At 41.2% G+C, this 22439-nt stretch overlaps 1 protein-coding gene across 2 annotated transcripts in view; it reads left to right on the top strand.

Moving 5' to 3' along the window:
• The first annotated feature begins 2994 nt into the window (after nt 1-2994).
• The window catches only part of Atf6 (activating transcription factor 6), a 176242-nt gene continuing 156797 nt past the window's right edge, over nt 2995-22439 (top strand). Inside the window, exons 1-3 of one of the 2 annotated variants that reach the window (XM_028864333.2) lie at nt 2995-3176; nt 18952-19028; nt 20717-20804. In XM_028864333.2, coding sequence (XP_028720166.1) covers nt 3125-3176; nt 18952-19028; nt 20717-20804 — 217 coding nt within the window. In that variant the 5' untranslated portion in view covers nt 2995-3124. The remainder of the gene's footprint in view (nt 3177-18951; nt 19029-20716; nt 20805-22439) is intronic. The other variant, XM_028864332.2, reaches the window with a different exon arrangement.

Raw genomic sequence — 22439 nt, forward strand, 5'->3', positions numbered from 1 at the left:
ACTAAAAACTCTGAAGAGGAAAGCCTTAATGACCTCAGGATAGGCAAGGATTTCTTTTTTTTTTTCTTTTTTCTTTTTTTTTGGTTTTTCGAGACAGGGTTTCTCTGTGTAGCTTTGCGCCTTTCCTGGAACTCTTTGGAGACCAGGCTGGCCTCGAACTCGCAGAGACCCGCCTACCTCTGCCTCCCGAGTGCTGGGATTAAAGGCATGGGCCACCACCGCCTGGCAGGATTTCTTAAAATACAAGTGATAGAGTGTTGTTCGAATCATAGAGGTCTTATTAATAGAAAACCCAGAGCCAGATATTGGGGTGAAAGCTGAAAGATCTGAGAAGCAGAGCAAGCCGCAGCCTACCTTATCTCACCAATTCCTCAGACGATCCTGTATCCTCAGACTGAAAGCCTCTGAGTCCTCACCCAAAAGGGTCTCAGCTGAACTGCTTTAGTTCCTGTTTATACCTTTCTCTGCCCTGCTGTAACTTTCTGGGATTAAAGGGGTGTGTGCTTTCCAGTACTGGGCTTAAAGGTGTGTGCCACCACTGCCTGGCTCTGTTTCCAGTGTGGCCTTGAACTCACCGACATCCACAGAGATCCCTGCCTCCTGAGTGATAAGATTAAGTGTGTGTGCCACCACTGCCTGGCCTCTATGTCAAATCTAGTGGCTGGCTCTGCCTCAGATCCCCAGGCAAATTTATTAGGGTATATAATGTATCACTACAGTAGAGACCTAACAAAAGACTGACAAATTCACTACACAATCCCCCCTAAATAAAGACAAATGCTAAGGCAGGAGAAGATATCCACAGCACATGCCACAGTAAAATGAATAAAGTAGGCTATCTAAAGACCTATGGACGAATCATAGAGAGAAAGGAAACCCAATAGCACACTTTATAAGAGTGGACAGTTCACAGAACATTGTATAGTTTAATGAATGTTAAGGAATACAACATTCCTGAACTGCTAGAGAAAGGTAAACTAGTCACAAACACAGAGTGTCACAAACTAAAAGTCTGATCATATCTAGTGTTGGTGAATATGTTGGTGAGGATGTAAACTGCTCATTTTGCAGGTGACCCAGTAAACATGTGGAAAATACGCTTGCAGGTAATTAATATATTTTATGTACTAGTAAACAATTCAAAGACCCAAGTGTCCATTTAGGTAAACAGAAAAATTGTCATTACATCTATTCAAGGAAATACAGCAGTTAAAACATGGAGAGAGCCTCAAAGAGTAATGTGTCATGACAGCGATTTGGGGAACATTATAGTGTTATACGTTTATGTGAATTACCCACCCCCAACACTCAATATCTATATTTACAAACATTTAAACATGGTGAAAGTAAAAATGAACTAAAAAGATTTCTATAAAATTCATGGTAGAGCCTGGTGGTGCACGCCTTTAATCTCAGCACTCGGGGAGGTAGAGGCAGGACGATCTCTGTGAGTTTGAGACTAGCCTGGTCTACAGGGCGAGTTCTAGAACAGCCAAGTCTACACAGAGAAACCCTGTCTTGAAACAAAATAAAACAAAATTCATGGTTGGAATTATCTGTTTGGACAGAGGGAAATTAAGTTGGGTGTTCAGTGGCTTCGTGGGGAGAGAGTTCAACTTTCCTGTATATAAAATTTAAAATTTCATAGACTGTGAGGAAAATTTAGATTTAAGCCAAAAATGTTAACATTTGTTTACTTCTGATGATAGTCATCCAAACATTTGTATTGTAATTGCTCAGACTTTTTGAATAAGAGAATTTGATAAAAAAAATTAAATTTTATAAAAGTTAAAACTGAAAAGTTGAAGTTCAAACATGATTTTCTTAAAGACCATGATGTTTGGTAGGCAGAGAAAACTCGATTTTATTTCAGTTTGTATGTCAATGAATTTGAAGCGCCAGAATGAAAGTGTTAGCAATTTCACGGTAAATAAAAAAAATATATATATCATTCCAATGACGGAAGGACTGACAATTATTGTATGGGGACTTGAAAACTCTGTGTGTGTGTGCGAGCACGCCCATGCCGCGCATTGCACGTGTCTATGCGGGTGCGGGTGCGCTCCGGGCCGGCCGGACTTGACCGCTGAGCTGGCTCTGCTCCCGGCTTTCCTGCATTCCGCAATCGGTAGTAACAGCAGCCACGAGGAGCTCGGAGGATTCTGGGAAGCGTTTCTGTTTTGTTTGTAACCATGGGAAAAATTCTACTCGGTCCTAGAGGGATCCGCGTTCATTCACTGTTTCCCTTTGAAAGTCACCCGCCCCTGAAATCGAGTAAAACTGACAAAGAAACAATACTAAGTCCGTTCTTAAAACTATTTTTTCAAACTCACTTTACATTTCCAGTTGGAATTCATGATGCGTATAGTTTTCTTCCAAAAATATTTAGAATCTTGAAGTTTCAGTAATAAAGATTGACAGCCTATTGCGAGTTTTAGAAATTCTTTAGGAGGCAAGTGTGGACATGAAGAGTTTATCTTATATATTTCTTTGTTTAAATTTGCTGGAAGGTGGGCTTTCTACAAGTATAATTTGTGAGAATGTCCCCCGCCCCGCCCCCCGATTCTGTGCCAGAAAAGAAGCAGTTATGACAACTGTGAAAAATTCTTTATGTTTGTCTTTATTTACTGTGTACATGAAAAACTTTTACAGCGAAAGAATTCACAAATACGAATCAGATTTGCTGTCGATTTTTAATTTTGTTCTGCGATATCTTCATCGTAGTATTAAGCAATCAAAGCACAAACCATTATGTTTAGGAGACTTTTAATATTATCCACGAATTTTAACTGAAGCATTTAAATCTGCGTGCTCTCTGCCCTTTAAAAAAAAAAGAAAGAAAAATAAGAACAACAAAAAAACCCCACAGCGGGACAGAAAGTGCTGAAATCACCCAAAGGGAAACATTTACTCACAGGTCGACTTGGCTGATCCGCTGACGTCTCCTTGGCTTTTTGCCACAAGTGCCGGTGTGCAGTTGAGGTAGTTTGCCTCCGCTCGGCCACCGTCCGTCGGCGCTCAGCATATTTTGTCCGCCGGCCGCCGCCGTTTCGGATTACTCACCGATCCGAGTTGTGAGGGAGAGGCGTCTGTTTCGGGGAAGCCGGCTAGTGTGGCCGGCACCATGGAGTCGCCTTTTAGTCCGGGATTTCCTCGCGGTCCAGAGGAAGACTGGGGTGAGTGGACCTGCGGATGGACCCGGGCTAGCTCGGGCCGCGTCTGCGGGGGGTTTTTCCTCCCGGTTTCCGCCCGGTGGCGGTGACAGGTGTGGACGAACCCTGCCAAGGGAGCAAGGCTACCGATTGCGGGTGGTGGAAGAGACTGGCAGAGCCACAGGGCTCCTGTCCTGGCCGCAGCGACAGGGAAGTGATGTTCTAATCGAAATGGCTCTAGTTTTTCAATGTACCTTCCTGGTGGAAAAACCAGGTGATCTTGAGGAACCAGAACTCCGCGGGATGACTGGGGCTGCCCCTAAGGCTCCAAGCTATTTTCTCAGGCTGAGGGCTGTGGGTGGGGAGAGAACGTGTGTGTGTGTGTGTGTGTGTGTGTGTGTGTGTGTGTGTGTGTACGCGCGTATGAGTGCACTGCACGTGCGCGTGGCATGTGTGAGAAAATATGGTTGGAATACACAGAAGAAAATCCTTATCAGTTTTCGCTGTTGGTTTAAAGCATAGCTCCAAACTGGCAGAGAAGCAAAGCTCCCAAGCACCTGACCCATGTCCCTGATTAGATCTAACACTTACAAACTGATGTAATACTGACTGCTGTCCAAACATAGCTCTGAAATCCCTTGTTAAGTCTGTCTTGCTTGGTTTTGGTGTTCAGGAAGGATGGAATGGAGAATGACAGTGGACAAGCGTTGCCATCTAAATCCTTAGAGGAAGCTGATACTCCTCTCTTGATTACAAGACAGAATATTAACGGGATCCAGTATGAATTTGGAATTCCGTAGGTACCTCAGTGGATTCTGTAGTGAGACTGCACCGTTCCTCAGCGTTGTAATTTTGGGGTATTAATTTCCTTGGACCAGACCAGCATTCCACCACAACATGAGTGGACTCTCAATTAGAATGTGTTGAACATCCTAGTTTAATTTTCCAGTGGCAGATGTGCTGTACAATTATAATCTATGAGAGATTTATTTTAATCCTTGGGTGATTTTCGAAGACTTTATGGAAAAAGCTTTAGATATCCGTTCTCCAGTGCATTTTTCCAGCTGAATATTTTGTTATAACATTAGCCACTTGCTTAGGACCTTATTTTTGTCAGCTCTTCTGCTAAGCACACTACATGTGTGATTTATGTTCACAATAGCCCAGTGCGTCCTTTAGATGCTGAAACTGGAGCTGACAGAATTTGTGCTCAGAGTCTTGGAGGTGTTAAATGGTTAAAAGTAGGATTAGAACTAAGGCCGTCTAACTTTGAAGTCTGTGCCTCTGGTTTTTCTATTCTGTAGCATTTTCCTCATTTTTCCCCCCTAAGGATGGATTCTTCGTAATGCTCCTGCTGCCTCCTCCTCCTCCTCCTCCTCCTCTTGTTCTTCTTTTAAAACAAGTCTACCTCAGTATGTTGGGTGGTTATGATTTATTTTCTCAACCATTTATCCTTATATTTTCATGGCATTTCTTAAACTCCAACACCAAGTACTTCTGATAGCATTAGCTTGTCTTGTTTTCTGACTCTCAGCTACATTTTCCTAACTCCTAGACTTGATTCTTCAACAAAACATTCAGTCCTTTGTAGTTGGTTGACTGACTCCGTTCTCAGGTGTCCTGCCCCATTTCTCCTTGAATATGCCCTTTTCCCGTTGTCTTTTAGGTTTCTTTTTCAGAGCGTTGACAATCATCTCTCGGTGGTTGAATACTTTTGTCCCTTAGGTGTTCAGTAGGTGGGATGGATGTTGCAGTCTTTAGACACTACTGTCTACTGGGGTTTCTCAATAAAATAATGGATTCTTTGAGAGCTGATGTTTTGGATATTTGATTATTTTACTGATGTACTGATGTTTTAAAAATTTTAGCAGCTGCTCTGTTAAAATTTAAAAATTAACTTTTATAATTGGTATTTCTTATGATTAACAACTTGAATAATTTGAAGGATGTTATCTCAGCACAGGGTATGATGGGACATCTTCTATTTATTTATTTTCTAAAACTGAGTAATGAAATGTAGAGCTGACATCTGCAAATGTTTTTTGAAGAGGTCCACATAGCGGATATTTCGGGCACCACTATCATGTGGTCTGTTGCAGCTGCTCTGCCACAGTGAAAAGGCAGGCGTGGGCGGTGGAGATCAGTGAGAATGACTGTGTTCCCGTGAAAGCGTGTGGGGACTGAAATTTGGATTCCACATAGGTGTATTTTGTTATCTCTTCTCCTTAGCTATTTACTTAGAATCTTTTAAAGACATTGTTTTACTGTGTAGTTCAGGCTGGCCTCAAACTTCTGATATTCCAGTCTTAGTCTTCTAAATTCTGGGATTATAGGCATACAGTACCATATCTGGCTGCCATTATTGTTACTGTTGTTGTCTTTTGAGACAAGGTCTTGCTATATAGCCCAGGGTGGCCTACAGCGTTCATAGGTCTCCTGCCTCTGGCTCCCCAATTATATTTAGTACATTACTTAATAATCTTTTTAAAAGTACAGCTTTTGATTTTGTTTTGCAATTTTATTTTTTTTTTTACATTTTTTAAATTTTATTTTATAATACTATTCAGTTCTACATAACAGCCACAGATTCCCTTGTTCTCCCCCTTCCTGCCCCCCTCCCCTTCCCCCCAGCCCACCCCCCATTCCCACCACCTCCAGATCAAGGCCACCCCCGAGGACTGAAATCAACCTGATAGACTCAGTCCAGGCAGGTCCAGTCCCCTCCTCCCAGATTGAGCCAAGCGTCCCTGTATAAGTCCCAGGTTTCAAACGGCTATCTCATGCAGCGAGCCCAGGACCTGGTACCACTGCCTAGATGCCTCCCAAACAGATCAAGCCAATCAACTGTCTCACCTATTCAGAGGGCCTGATCCAGTTGGGGGCCCCTCAGCCTTTGGTTCATAGTTCATGTGTTTCCATTCGTTTGGCTCTTTGTCCCTGTGCTTTATCCAACCTTGGTTTCAACAATTCTCGCTCATATAAACCCTTCTCTTTCTCGATAATTAGACTCCCAGCGCTCCACCCGGGGCCTAGCCGGGCAAACAGACTCCAAGAACACATCAGAACAATTATCCACCATGAGGAAGCTTTTGATTTTTAGAGTAATTGTACAGATAGTACATGTAATTCCATATACGTCCCCTCTCCTCTCTACAGTTCCCTCTACTGGTAACATCTTACATTACTGTGCTGGTTAGTTGGTTTTTGTTAATTTGAAACAAGCTAGAATCATCTGGGAAGAGAGAACCTCTATTGAGAAATTTTTCCATCAGATTGTTGGCAAGTCTGTGGGTCTTTTTTAAAACAATTTTTATTAATAATTGACATTGGAGAGCCTAACCTGCTGTGGGTGGTGCCAACCCTGGGCAGGTGGTTTTGGGGTATATAAGAAAGCAGGCTAAGTAAGCCATGGGGAACAGCATTCACCCATGGCTTCTGCTTCAGTTCCTGTTTCTCGGTTCTTGCCTTGAGTTCTTGCCCTGACTTGCCTTCACGTAGACAGTGAATGGGACACGTAAGCCAAACCAGCCCTTTTCTCCTCAAGTTGCTTTTGGTCGTGGTGTTTTATCACAGCCATGGAAGGCAAACTAAAGCAATTAGTGTGGTATTTTTGTTAAGATGGGTAAACCAGTGTTGATCAATTTTTTTGAGACAGGGTCTCTGACTTGGCCTGGAACATCTGATGTAACCCAGGCTTGCCTTGAATTTGTAGTCCTTTTTGCCCCAGCTTCCCAAATACTGGAATTACAGGCATGAGCCACCATGCCCGGCTTGATGATCCATTAGCGTTAAGTGAAGGATGAGCCTTAATTCGGGGGTTTTGACAAGTGTAATGCCATGGGTCTATCATTACAGGGTTGTACAGAGTAGGGTGAAAGCGTCGCTCTCTCAACGCTCCCTGTGTTCCATCCTTTATCCCTCCTTCCTTCCACCTGATGGTCCCCTACCCCATGATAGATCTTCTCACTGTCTCCACAGTTTTGCTTTCACTGTATAGTTAACCATGCAGTACAGAACCTTTTCAAACTGACTTCTTTACTTAGTAGTATGCATTTGAAGTTCCTCTGTGTCTTTTTGTGCTTTGATGGTGTATTTCTTTTTAGCACCAAATAGTGCTAAATACAAGGGTTTTGACAAATGTTTGATGACACTGATCTGTCATTACAGAAGCCTCTGTGGTGTGGAGGATGCTAGCGTGTTCAGGTTTTGATGCTAGCCCTCTTCTTGGCTTGTAGATGACTGCCCTCTTGCTGTGTCCTCACATGGTGTTGAAGGAAAGAGAGTTCTCCTCTTCTTACAGCATCATTTCACCTTAGTAATCTCTTCAAGACCCCGTGTTGGATGTAGCCATCTTGGGGATTAGGGTTTCAATATGAATTTTTGGAGGACATAATTCAGTTTAGAGCACATAGTTTGTATATCTATTTACATGTTGATATCTTGGTCACTTCTAATTTTTGGCAGTTAGACATGAAGCTGCTCTAAACATCTGTGTGTAGGTTTTGTGTTGATGTAAGTTTTCATATTATTTGGACTGATAACTAAGGAGCTCAATTACTGGATCATATTGTAGTTTGGCTTATAAGAAACGGCCAGGCTTGTACCATTTTGTGTCTCCACCAGCAATGAGTGGATATTTCTATTTGCTAGCATTTGCTGTTGCCAGTACTTTGGAGTTTAGCTTTTTTTGTTTGTTTGTTTGGTTTTGGTTTTGGTTTTTCGAGACAGGGTTTCTCTGTGTACTTTTGGTGCCTGTCCTGGATCTCACTCTGTAGAACAGGCTGGCCTCGAACTCACAGAGATCTATGTGGCTCTGCCTCCCAAGTGCTGGCATCAAAGGTGTGCACCACCGCCGCCTGGTGAGTTTAGCCATTTTGACAGGTGTGTGGTGGTGCCTTGTTTTAATTTGCAATTTGCTAATGTTATATGGTGTTGAGCATCTTTCCATGGCTAGTTTGCAGTCTTAAACTTTCCTTCTTCTTGCCTCCTCTCTCCCTCTTGCTTGAATTGCTCAAAAACCACTTTCTTTCTTTCTTTTTTAAAGCCACTTAAGAGGTATGTGTTAAGATGAGAAGCTGCGGTTTCTCTCATGTCTTTAGTGTCTTCTTTGAAGCTTCCCTTCCTTTTCTTGCGCTAACCAAAGTGTGACACTGCCTTGATGACACAGTTTTCCCCAAAGTCCTGGTGAAAGCCTTCTGCACTCGCCACCTCAGAATATAGTCAGTGTCTTTCTTGTCCTTCTCTGTCATTTCTAGAGCATGCTTCTTTTCTCCACATTAAATATCTAGGTGTCAATCTTACCTTGTCACAGTATACAATCTTCCACCTCTTTCTGTTGCAGAGATCTCTGATTTTTCCATCATTTCTTGGAAAATATAGCTACTAATTTACTGTTACATTCTCTGACATTACCTGTTAGGATCCTTAGATAGGCTCAGCCAGTCTCTTCTCTGTCTTGTTACTAATAATCGTTCCCTAAAGCTTCTTTCTTCAGCCTCTGACACCTCCTCTTTCATGCTCTGCATCCGAACTTCAGTCTCTGCTCATTCCCTACCGGCACGGTTGCCTTCTCTCCTTGCAGATGCTGAAGATGGCTTCTTGTTCCTAGATAGAATCCAGCCCTCGGGATGGGGTTCAGATTTCTCATGCTTTATTAAAAGTGTTGCTCAAGCTATTCTTCCTGGTGCTTATAGCATTTCTCCCATCTGTTAGAAAACAAACTTAACTTCTTACTTAACTTCTCCTATTTAGAGGGGGAAAAAGAAAATGCCAAACTCCCCTTAGACGTTACTTCCCCTCTTGCTGTTACCACATTTCTCCTGCTCCTCTTCCCCATCTCCTTTTCGTTTTGTAAACAGAGAAATTTCTGAAAAGTCCATGCTCAATAGTGATCCTAATTTTTCTTCCTTTAGCTCTCTTTTTTGGTTACATTTATTTATTTACTTGTGTGTGGAGGGTTACATTTATTTATTTACTTGTGTGTGGAGGATTACATTTATTTATTTACTTGTGTGTTGAGTGTGGTGGTGGTCCACATGCCAAGGCACACGTGTGGAGGTCAGATTATCTTTGGGAGTTGGTTCTTTGCTTCCATCATGTGGGTCCTGGAGATCAAACTCAGAACATCAGGCTTGCCAGCAAAGCTCCTTTACTTACTGACTTGTCTTGTGGCCCCGTTTTCCTCCTTCTTGAAAATAATAACACTCTGATCAGGCCGAGATAAAGTCAAAAGGGAGATCACTGTGGAGGAGTAAACAAGTAAGTGGTCAGGGTAGAGGGAGGTGAGGTGGAAAAGCTCGCTAAGAAGGTTGAAATCACAGCTGCCATTGTTGAGGGAAGTCTAAATATTGGTAGTGTGAAATTGGTGAAAGGGACATGGGAATTTTAATACTCTAGAGTGATTTGTGCCAATTGTTCCTGTGGATTCTTCTGAAATAGTCTGTAAGTAGAGAAGCGTATTCATCTACCTTCAGCTTTTTTAAACCACAGAAGCTGAAAGATCAGTAAGCACACTGATACCTGTAGTTCCCTTATGCACCAGCTGTTAAAATCCCGACCCACGTACTTTGTCTCATTATTATCCACACTTCCCCTCTTTCACCACCCGAAACACAAACGTGGAGAATGAAACTCCTAAGTACTTACCAGGTGTTTCTTAAGAACAAGGGATGTTTATTAAAAAAACAAAAACAAAAACAAAAAACCATGAATGTGCGACACTATTTATAGTTCTCAGCCAGACCACAGGGTTCCTTCTTACCTTGCATTAACTGTGGTCATCCATCACTTATAACAGGAACACATTTTGAGAAGTGTGCTGTGTGACCATCATAGTGTGGCATGTGCTTACAAAACCTGGATTGTAGGTTACTTCACACTTAGATTGTATGATGCATATGTGCATATATAACACATACATATGCTATGGCCTATCGCTCTTATGGCTCTTATGGCCACAGTGAACAAAATGATCTGAGATTAAATAAAACACAAGAGAAAATGATGCAATTAAGACACAGTAGACGTAAGACGTATGACATGTCTGCCAGTGTAACATGGCTCACCGTTTTACTGTAAAACTTTTTATAAGTAGAGGGAACATGCTATTAAGATAAGGATAAGACGTGGACTAGCAAATTCTAAACTAGTAGCATAGTTGTTGGTTGTCATTATCAAGAATTATGTGTATACTATACATAATTGTATACTTTTATGAGCTTCACAATGGTTGTTTACACGTCACTACCACAAATACTTGAATATGCATCATCGTAAGACACTGGCAGCTCTTATTTCTCTAGGTGATATGGATTTTTCAGTTCTGTTATAATTTTTTGGGATGCCTTTATATATTGTTAACCATATTTGTTTTCAACATCCCTTTTTCAAAGTTTTTTTTTTAAAGGATTCATCCTTTTTTTTTTTTTTTTTAAAGACTTATTTATTTATTATGTACACAGAAGAGGGCACCAGATCTCATTACAGGTGGTCGTGAGCCACCATGTGGGTGCTGGGAATTGAACTCAGGTCCTCTGGAAGAGCAGTCAGTGCTCTTAACCTCTGAGCCATCTCTCCAGTCCTGTTTTTTTGTTTTTTAAACGGAATATTACAACCTATGTAGCTAAGGGTGGAGGATGACCTGGAAGTTATATCCTCTTGCCTCTCCCTCCCAGGTGCTGGCATTATAGGATTTGTGCATGCTTCACTCTACTGATGGAGCTACATCTCTAACCGTTTTATGGGTTTAGCAGGGTCTTGATGATGATGATGATGATGATGATGATTATTCTTTTAGGTCTTTTTGAGATGGGGTTTCTCTGTGTAGCCCTGGCCGTTCTTGAACTCTCTTTGTAGACCAGGCTGGAGAGATCCGCCTGCCTGTATCTCCCAAGTGCTGCCACCGGCTTGTTTTCATTTTTTTCTTTCTTTTTTTTTGAGAGGGTCTTAGGTAGCTCAGTCTGGCTTCCAATTCATTGTGTAGCTGAGGATGACCTTGAGCTTACTTTAAATAAAAAACTTCTGAGGTTATTTTGTATGTATGGCTGTTTTGCCCATGTATGACTGTGCAACCATGTCCATGTGCAGTGCCTGTGGAAGTCCGAAGAGGGTGTCAGATCCCCTGGAACTGGAGTTGTAGATAGCATTGAGCCAACATGTGGGTGCTGGGACTTGAACCCAGGTTTTTTGGAAGAGCAGCCAGTGTCATTAAGTGTTAAGCCATCTCTCCAGCTCCACTTGATCTTAATTTAAAATAAGTAAATGTACCTAGTTATTGTTGTGTATATATGTGTGACATGTGTGTGACGATAAGAGGACACCTTTGTGGAGTTGGATTTCTCCATTCACCTTTATGTGGGTTCTGAAATGGAACTCAGGTCACTAGGCTTGCTTGGCTTTACCTTACCAGCTGAGCCAACTCACAGGTTCCTTAAATTTCCTTACCATCCCTCTATTTATACCTCCTGAGTAAGAGGATTACAGGCATGTGCCATACCTGGTTTATGTGATACTGGGGATTGGACTCAGGGCTTCATGTATGTTACATTATTGAACTACATCTCCATCCCAATCCTTTGTTTTTATAGCATTGTTTTAGCTGTTATATTGAACAGAGCCTGCCTGAAGGCTATGGCAGAAGCCAGGAGACTATTTGGAGGCTCTATAGGAATTCCCATAGTTAACTGAGAGCAGTGGATGTATATACATACACAGGCATGTTTTTGAGTCGAGACTTTTCTGTGTTGCTCAGTCTGGTCTTGAACTGGTGGACTCAGGTCATCCTGTTGCTTCAGCCTCACAAGTAGCTGAGAGTAGAGGTGTGTGCTGTACTGTCCATCTAAAATTCTGAAGTCGTTTTGAATCTGCAGTTGGAAGAGCACTGTAAAGAACTCTTGCATGCCCTTCCGAGATTTTTAAAGTATGTCCCGGTTACTCCATCTCTCTCTCTTTTTCCTCCTCTCCATCTTTCACCCGTAAATACTACAGTACATATCAAAACCCCCACCAGAAGATAACAAGCAACACCCCACCCAGGCTTTCTATAGTACCGCAGTGTTTCTTCCATTCAGAAAATAAACACTGATATAACACTGCTGTTCATTTCACAGAGACATTTTAAATTTTCCTGTCTGTCTCAGTGGGTTTTCTGTTCTAGTCTGAAATTCTCCTTGAAAACACATAGTGCTTTTATTTCACATGTTTCATTGATGTCCTTCATTTTGGAATAGCTCTAGTTTTTTTTTTTTTTGTTTTTGTTTTCCCCTGTTTACTGAGTCCTTGGCAGTTTTTTATGCTGGAAATCAATAATAATCTGGCTCTATCCACTGTGGACTTGTGACCAGACTCGGGCCATGCAATGGCAGGGGTGCCAGAGACATGATGCTGTGTTTGATTCTGAGTCACGTGATGCTGGCCATTTAAGGTGCTTGGTCACATGATTATAGTTAAGTTGCCATCTGTCAGGTTTCTCCACTGTAACGTCAGTTTTACCTTTTGTGTTTTCATTTATATTTGGGGGACATAATGTAATAGGACACTAGTGCCCTGTTGTTATTACATCCTCACATCTCTATTCTCATTGAGTGTGCCAGCCCAAATCAACCACTAATGGTTGCCACATGCATGTTGTCTATCTTTATCCTGTCTTAGAGTTATTAATTTGCAAGCAGTGCTTACACCATTAGAAGGAGCACTCTTCACCTCCCTTTCTTTCTCCTTCCGTGTCAATTCATTGAAATTTTTTCTCTTAATGGATTATAAACTTTTACTCTATTTTAATGTTTAGATTTTCTCAGTAGGAGTTTATTCATGTTAGTGCCTTTGGTCTTTTGACACATTCATGTTCTTTTTGTTTGTGTGTACATGAAGTACTGGGGATTGAACTCAGGACCCTGCACCTGTTAGGCAAGAATGCTGCCTCAGAGCCATGGCCACTGTTCTTTTGATATGTTCCTGTCTTGTGCTAAGAATTTCCTTTCCTTTTCTTTCTTTTGTTTTTGAACACATGAAGATTTACCAGGCTTATTTTTTGTTGTTGTGTGCTCTGAATCAGCCATTTCTCCGTAGAGCCCCTTAGTGATTTCCATTTAGTGGAGGATGGTATTTAATATCCATATCTGAGCACATTATTTTCATTCTGTTGAGGTGTCATTGTGCATAAACCTCCCAGCAGACAGAACTAGGAAATGAATGCATGTCTCTGTGTATGCACATACATAAATATGATCTCTTTCTCTCTGTTTCATATTTATTTTGAGACAGTTGTCATTCTGTAGCTCAGGCTTGCCTGGAACTAGGAATGTAGCACAGGATGGCCTGGACCTTGCAGAGTCTCCTACCACTGCCTCACAAGGGCTGGGATTCTAGGCATGTACCACTATTCCTGGCTGTATATGAATGTATTTAAAATTAGGTCACTTACTAATGATTTCAGTCCAACACCATATAGTTCTTTTAGCCTTCACCTTCCATGCTTTGAAATCCTCCTTTAGACAGTGAGACATCTCACTCCAGTTCTTCTGGATGTATTTATTCATCTGCTCCATCAGTTAGCAGATTGTTAACTGTCATCACTCCTAACTACTCAGGCTGTTTCTTCTGTCTGCCATGCTGTTCTTCCTCTCACCAGCTCCATTTCATTGGCCCCTAGGGAATATTGCCACCTACATCAGGCAACCTGCTCTTCCCCACCACACCATCTCTTTGGGTACCAGGCACTTTACTGCAGATGACTATGCATAAAACCCCACCAGCCTCGTTGCTCGGCTGTCTTAGAAGCTGGCTTCTTGGTGTTGGGGGGCCTAGGGAAGAAAGGAAGAATGGGATGAAAGGTAAGAAGCCAGATTATGGATATGTATGTTTTGAATAGGAAGCTCAGAGGATCTGGAAATAGATCTAATACAGAGAGCATGGGAAAGGAGTAAACAGTGATTTTAGGGCTTTTGGCTTGAGCCACTAGGAGAATTGAATGCCGTTAAATGACAATTAGAAACAATAGATGGTTTGGTAGAAGTAATGAGAGCTCATTTTGGAGTGTTCTAAGTTGGGGGTACCTTTCAAAAAATCACAAGGAGATGTAAGCACAGTGTGTTACCCATGCTTCTGGACATTATCCGCTGGAGATACATATTTGCGAATGCCTGGCATAGAGATGTATTTAAAACCATGAGTTCATTGGAATTTCAAAGAGAGAACATTTGATAGAAAAATTTATGCTGATACCAGAGGCAGTTTCCGGTTAGAGAGGTGGGGAAACATTAAGGTAGGTGGGAGGAAGACCAGGTGAATGCAGTGTTTTGGAAGCTAAGTGAAGAAAATGTTTCAGTTAATAGGAAAGGGTTAAACTTTGCTCAGATGCCTCTTGGTTGGTCAGGAGTGGCAAAGACTATGAATTTACCACTGAATTTAGTGGTATGGAGGTCACTGGTGACATTAATAACTGTTGTATATGGATGGAGTGGGGTGCCTGACTGGAGTAGGTTTAAGAAGGAATGGGAAGAAATGAGAGGCAGCAAATGTAGAAAACTTGGAAGACTTTTAGCTTAAGACACATCCTCACAGCTTTCTATGTGCATGATTTTTGGCTTTGGAGCTGAGTTTAAAGTAGCTTTCTTTTTGACAACTGTGTGGATAGCCTGCCGTTATTAGAGCTCTACGTTATTGCTGTGCTCTATTTAGTTGGTGAAATGTTTCTGTCATTGGTCAGTGTCTTCGCTACTGTGCTGTTGTTCTGTTACACCGTGACCAAAGCAACTTATAAAAGGAAGCATTTAATTGGGGGCTTGCTTACAGTTTCGGAGGCAGAGTCCATGGCTCTCATGGTGGGAGCACGGCTCAGGCATGGCCCTGGAGCAGTAGTTACGAGTGGATCCTGATCTGCAGGCATCAGGCAGAGGGAGTGAGGCTGGGTCTGGCAGGTGTTGATGTAACCAACCGTCTTATTAAATAAGAAACACAGAAACAATGTAAAAGAGAAAGCCAAGAGGTCAGAGCTCAGAGCTAAATCTCACCCTTCCTTCTGCTGTCCCAGCTTCGCGAAAAGAGACCTACTTCCTGTCGGTTAGTTTTTTTAAAGTATGTTGTTCTGCCTTCTCATTGGTTGTAAACCCAAACACATGACTGCCTCGTCACTGTCTGAATGTACAGCCCCCTAGGTCTTAAAGGTATATGTCTCCAATGCTGACTGTATCCCTGAACACACAGAGATCTTATGGGATTAAAGGCGTGTGCCACCACCGCCACACTCTTGCTATGGCTCTAATAGCTCTGACCCCCAGACAACTTTATTTATTAACATACAATCAAAATAATATTTCAGTACAATTAGATTACCACCACATTTCCCCTTTTCTATTTTAATAAAAAGAAAAAAAAGCAAAAGGTTATAACTAACAAAAGAAAAACTATATACAAAAGTACAATAACTATATACAATATATACAAGTAATAAATACCTAAACAGGTATTTGACAAATCAGAGAAAATAATTCCATTATCTATCCTATTTTGGTAAATCCAAGATGTATCTAATGCACTTTCTATCCTAATTAATTTTCAACTATAACTAACTAATCTTCAACCATAACTAACTAATCTTCAACTCCCTCAGAGACCCAAGAAGGGAATAATATTAGCTAACAAAAATAAAAACAGGAAGTGCATGCAAGCAACTTCCAAAAAATTTTGTGAGTTGACAGAAACAGCCAGCTGCCTGGGCAGTCACCTGAGGTTTCTCCGCAGTGTTGGGGCATCATCTTCAGCCTATAGGCTCAGTGTATCTGACAGACTCATTTGGAAGTAGGATGTACACAAGGTCAACAGTTCAACCTCACATTGGGTGAGAGCAGTCCACGTACCAGAAACACCTGAATTCCACTAGTGTCCTGTCATGATTCAGGATTTTAAATTCTGGAAATTGTTGACAGTTTTTAAATTCAGCTGTCCATTCTTCTTGGCTGTGTATATATGGCTTCATCTCAGCATCCTCTTCTTCTCCACATCCCTCTATCGAATGCCAGTCTACTTTTGAGAGGCATGAGCTTTCAGCTGCTGTTCCATTGTACAACAGGATCCATCGGCCCTCTGCCTGTTAAGCTGCCTTCAAAGAAAAGGGCACCGTACCTTTTCCGGATGCGAAGGCCATTTCAGGGATGGGGCCGTATTGTCCTGGCCTCAGAAGATGCCTTTTGATAAAGCCATAACCACACTTGTTTTGGCAAGAATCAGTAGTCCCTTGTTTCGTGTTCTGTCTGTCCATTTTGTCCTGTTGATTCGAGGATACTTTGTTGTCCAGTGGCTAACTTTTGCCACAAGGAAAGTTGACTCCATATGCAGTTTCTTCAATGCCCATATTTTCTCTGAAGTAGATTAGTACTGCCAGGAGCTGACATGTCTCAAAAAAGAAAAATTTTCTAAGTTATTAAAACATTTTAAATGCCATATTCTGTAGATCTCTGAAGGGTTTGAAGATGACCTGTCTAAAACATCTCTGCTCAATTTTTAAAACATATCTAATCTGACTACAAGTTCTATGATAATGTCTAACTACTAGCTTTCATTTCTTTATATCCTAATAGTTGATAATAATAACATTCAAGGATCAGAAATTTGCATTACATTGTTAAATGGATGGAATAAATACAATTAGAAATATACATATAGCATTTTCTAACAATATCAGTTTCAAATTTGTATACAATATAAAACAATCCAATCCAATGTAAAGTATTTAAAATTAGTAATTGTCTTTTTCTTTTCTTTCTTTTTTTTTTTTAAACAAGAACCTTAAATCTAATCTCCTTTGCTTAGCCTTTTTCCTAACCCTTGACAATAACTTGTAACCAACCCCCCTAAATACTGAAAATTATCCCAGACCCAAAACCCATTAAAAAGGCCAAAAAACCACCCGCCCCACACCACCTCTTTGGGAATGTGGGCGTCGTATTCTTAAAATTGCTTCCTGCTGGGTATGGGCGAAGTTTTCTTTATCCTGAAAGAAAAATTTTAGGTTAATTGTCAAATTCTAGGAGAGGTAACTATATCCTTCACAATGTGGTGGTAATCTAATTGTACTGAAATATTATTTTGATTGTATGTTAATAAATAAAGTTGTCTGGGGGTCAGAGCTATTAGAGCCATAGCAAGAGTGTGGCGGTGGTGGCACACGCCTTTAATCCCATAAGATCTTTGTGTGTTCAGGGTCAGAGCTATTAGAGCCATAGCAAGAGTGTGGCGGTGGTGGCACACGCCTTTAATCCCATAAGATCTCTGTGTGTTCAGGGATACAGTCAGCATTGGAGACATATACCTTTAAGACCTAGGGGGCTGTACATTCAGACAGTGACGAGGCAGTCATGTGTTTGGGTTTACAACCAATGAGAAGGCAGAACAACATACTTTAAAAAAACTAACCGACAGGAAGTAGGTCTCTTTTCGCGAAGCTGGGACAGCAGAAGGAAGGGTGAGATTTAGCTCTGAGCTCTGACCTCTTGGCTTTCTCTTTTACATTGTTTCTGTGTTTCTTATTTAATAAGACGGTTGGTTACATCAACAGGCAGGGGCTTTTGGAACCTCAAATCTGACCCCAGTGACACACCTCCAACAAGGCCACACCTCTTAGTCCTTCCTGAACAGTTCGCCAGTTGGGGACTAAGTGTTCAGATGTTCACATAATCACAAACAGATGAGTGGACTGGCGGGGGAGCTGATGGAAGTCACTGCAGGAGTTTTAGTACAGAGGAGGACCTGGAGCTGGGAAGCTCTTTCTAAAGAGTTCTGAAAGTTTTGGGGAAGGGGAACTTGACAGAGTCTATGGAAGTATTGGGCTTTGTCAGCATCTTGACTGTCTTCTAAATTTTCTTTTAAATGTAGATTATTGAAGAATCTCTTCTTATCCATATTTTTCTTGGTTTATAAGGAAACCTCACTAGAAATTAGAATATACTTCAATTTACTGAAATTTAAGCTTGTCTTTTATTTATTATTTTTTTTTTTTTTGGTTTTTCGAGACAGGGTTTCTCTGTGTAACTTTGCGCCTTTCCTGGGACTCACTTGGTAGCCCAGGCTGGCTTCGAACTCACAGAGATCCTCCTGGCTCTGCCTCCCGAGTGCTGGGGTTAAAGGCGTGCGCCACCACCGCCCGGCGTCTTTTATTTTCTACATAGACATTTTTGTGTGTACTTACTCCTGTGTGTGTGTGTGTGTGCATGTGAGTGTATGTGTGTGTATACGTGTGTGTGTGTGTGTGTGTGTGTGTGTGTGTGTGTGTGTGTGTGTATGTATGTTGGGTCTCTTCCACAGTCATTTCCACCTTATTTTTTTTTTTCAATTTAATTTTAGTGTGTGTGTGTTGGGGTGAGGGTGGGCATGCCACAGTGTGTGTGGAGTTAGTTCTCCTTCCGCCCTTACGTGGCTTCTGGGGATCGAACTCAGGTCATCAGCTTGTGCAGCAAATGCCTTTACTGCCTGCCGAGCCGTCTTGCCAGGCTTCCACTCTTTGTTTTTTGTTTTGGAGACAGTCTCTTATTGAAGCTGGAGTTCACTGATTCAGCTAGCAAGCTCTAGGGGTCCACTTTTCTCTGCCTCCCCAGTGCTGAAATTACAGATGTGTACAGCTGTACCCAGCTTTTGGCCTGTGTTCTGGGGAGCCAAGCCCATGTCCTCATGATGTTCACACTGCTTGAGCTTGTCAGCAACAGCAGTGTCTCACGGAAAACTGATAGATCTGCCCCAGGGTGCAGGGCTTGTCCCACTGTCAGCTTGATGAGTGACCGTGGCCTTTCTTTTTCCTTCTTTATTCAAGAGTCCACCTTGTTTGCTGAGCTTGGCTATTTCACAGATACTGATGAGGTGCAGTTCGATGCAGCAAACGAAACTTACGTAAGTACTTACTGGAGGAGAAACAGTGAATAACTTGATGTTTCATCTGTACTGTTATTAATGCACGAGAGCTTCAGGACAGTAGGTTTAGGCCGGGAGCTAAATGCCATCATTAATCAGAATGTTAGTAGCTCTTTTGTAGTCAGTAAACATGGAACTACAAAGTTGCATGGGTGTTGCTTTGAGAAGACTTGTTTCCTTAGCATATGTTTGGTCTTAGTGGTCGGTGACCTTGGGAAAGTCATTTTCTTCCTTCCTTCCTTCCTTCCTTCCTTCCTTCCTTCCTTCCTTCCTTCCTTCCTTCCTTCCTTCCTTCCTTCCTTCCTTTCTCTCTCTCTCTCTTTCTTTTTTTTTTTTTTTTTTTTTTTTTTTGATACAAGGCTTCACTCTTGGCTGGTCTGGGACTTACTATGTGGCTTGCAGTTCCTAGCAGTCCTCTTGCCTCAGCCTTCTGAGTGCTGGGATTCTAGGCCTAAACCACCACACCAAGTCCTATTTTTGATTTTTACAGATGCTTTGCAGCTTGTGGGAATAATAGTATGAAGAGGCATGTTGGGCACTGGTGGCGCATGCCTTTAATCTCAGCACTCAGGAGGTAGAGCCAGGTGAATCTCTATGAGTTTGAGGCCAGCCTGGTCTACAGAGCGAGATCCAGGACAGGCACCAAAATTACACAGAAAAACCCTGTCTTGGAAAACTTAAAAAAAAAAAAGGCATGTGTGAGTCATGGATCTAGTCAAGCTTACCAACTTCCTTCTTAAGAACTCTGAAAATTAGTCATATCCTTACCTTTTTGATTGGTCAGAGAACTATATAAAAACTGTTATTGTAAGCCTGGAGAGATGACTTACTGACTGCTCTTTCAGAGGACCCTGGTTCAATTCCAAGCACCTACATGGCTTCTCACAACTGCTTATAACTAGTTCCAGGGGATCTGGATTCTGCAGGCACTGCACATACATGCTGCACAGACATACATGCAGGCAAAACACATCTACATAAAATAAATAATTAAAAAAACTTATGGCAATACTTTGAGCCACCAAAATGGCTTAGTTTTGTTTTTCTTCTTTTTTTGATAGCTGGTTGCTTATAGAATTCTGAACTCTGCCTCATTCTTTAATACCTTTACCTGCTGAGCTGTCTTAAATGGCTTTAAAAATGGTTTCTGGGTTTGTTTGTTGAATTCATAAAGATTTTAGAAGTTTGAGAACCACAGACTGGAGGGGAAAAAAGAACATTTATCTTATAGTACTTACCCTTTGTATGATTCCTGAATTGTTTTTGGCTCTGTCTGTATTCTTTCTTTTATAGGGAGACGATATGAATAGCTATTTGTTTGAACCTGTTTTTCTAAATAGCAAAAGGGAAAAACTTGTCTTTCGTTGGATCTGGACCTCTCTATGGCAAAAGACTCATTTTGTGAATCTTGAATGTTCTGTTTCCAAAATAAATCTCACTGATCTCTTAGTTATTGAGTCTATTTCCTCTTGTTATTGTCCTTCAGCAAACCAGAATTGCTGTATCTCTGGGTTCTCTAAAATGTATTTGCAGTATGAAGTGGTTAGCTTAAATTCTTTCTATTAGATTGGCTAGTAGCAGTTATATTATCTATGACATGTACCTGACAGTTTTATTCCAAGGTGTGTGTATTTTATTCTAATCATTTGCTGATTTGACACCTCCAGGAAAATAATTTTGATCATCTTAATTTTGATTTGGATTTGATGCCTTGGGAGTCAGACATTTGGAGCTCCAGCAGTCACTTCTGCTCAGGTAATGATGTGCTTTACCCTTAAACGCTCTAGCCAGACTCTTGTTCGAGTTTTGTAGTTCTAGGAATTAAGTGGGTCATAGAATCCTGGCCAACAGTGTTTATGAAATGGGAAGGATGAGGCTAGGGTTACCGGCAGTTAGGAGCCTGATAGTGGGGTCCCCTGCATTTGATGTACATTCTTCTGAGGAGGGGGCACCACTTGGCTAATGCTATATTTTTTAGGTGATCAGCATTTTGTAATGACAACAGAGAGAACATTGTGTTTGTCTTCTGTGTTGGTTACCTAGTGTGTAATGGTAAACCTTTCACAGTCTGTTATTTAGAGGAGGCCAATATGCCACAAAATCCTTGTTATTAGAACAGAGAGTTCAACTACAGTTTTATAACAGTTTACTTTGGATTTTAATGTTCAATTTAATTTTTAAAAATTTGATTTTAAAATTTATACATATGAGTGTTTTGCCTTTATGTATGTCTGTGCACTGCTTATGTGCCTGGTGCCCAAAGAGAGCAAAAACAAAAAACAAAAAAACAACAACAAAAAGCTGTCTGATCCCTTGGAACTAGAGATATGTGGGTGCTGGGAATTGAACCTGGGTCTTTGAGAAGATTAGATGACAGTTCTTTTCTTTTTAATTAGTCAGTTCTTAACTGCTGATCCATCTCTCTAGCCCTAATTCTCAGTTTTGTTTTTCTTTGAATAAAACTTATAATGGATAATGTGATTACACATGAGAGTCCTTGCAGAGGTTTCATTTTCCATGGCTTTATTCAGCTTCTCAGCCACTCAGGTTTTGTTCTACAGCTTTGTTATTTAAGACTCATGAGCCACCCTACTATAGGATAAAAATTAAACTTTTTTTTTCCTTCGAAAGAAAATAACATTCTCATAACTTACAGCTTTTTTTTTTTTTTTTTTACTAATACATCTTACCTTCTTTGTCAATAGATTTAAGAATTATTCCCTTAATCTTTATTAGATTTTCCCTGGTGTGTGTGAGTGTAGTGTATGTATGTAGTATATACATGTGTGTGTAGAGGCTAGAGGAACTGGGTCCTCTCCTCTCACTTAGAAACTTTTTTTAGGTTTATTTATTTTTTATTTTTGTGTATGAATGTTCTGTTTGCATGTGTGTTTGTGTGCCATGTGAGTGCCTGGTGCCTTTGGAGGTAAGAAGAGGACATCGCTGCCCTGGTACTGGAGTTATGAACAGTTGTGAGCTGCCATGTGGGTGCCGGGACTCAAACCCAGGTCCTCTGTTAGGACAGCAAGTGTTCATAACTGCTGTGTCTTCTCTCTAGTTCCCTCTGTCGCTTTCTGAGTCATTTCTTTGAGACGGGGACGCTCCCTGAACCCAGAGCTCATGTTTGTTTATGAGACTGGCAGCTAGTAGCTTAGATTTTGTTTTATTTATTTATTTATTTATTTATTTATTTATTTATTTATTTATTTATGTATGTGTTAACAGTCTTAGCTGTCCTAGAACTCACTCTGTAGACCAGGCTGGCCTCAACTCACAGAGATCCACCTGCCTATGCCTCTGAGTGCTGGGATTAAAGGCGTGTGCCATTGCATGCGCTGATATTTTTAAGGAACTTGATAAGGTTGGAATAGGTTGTTACTGATAGGGCAA

Source organism: Peromyscus leucopus, chromosome 15 (genome assembly GCF_004664715.2).
Source record: "Peromyscus leucopus breed LL Stock chromosome 15, UCI_PerLeu_2.1, whole genome shotgun sequence".
NCBI classification, from domain to species: domain Eukaryota; kingdom Metazoa; phylum Chordata; class Mammalia; order Rodentia; family Cricetidae; genus Peromyscus; species Peromyscus leucopus.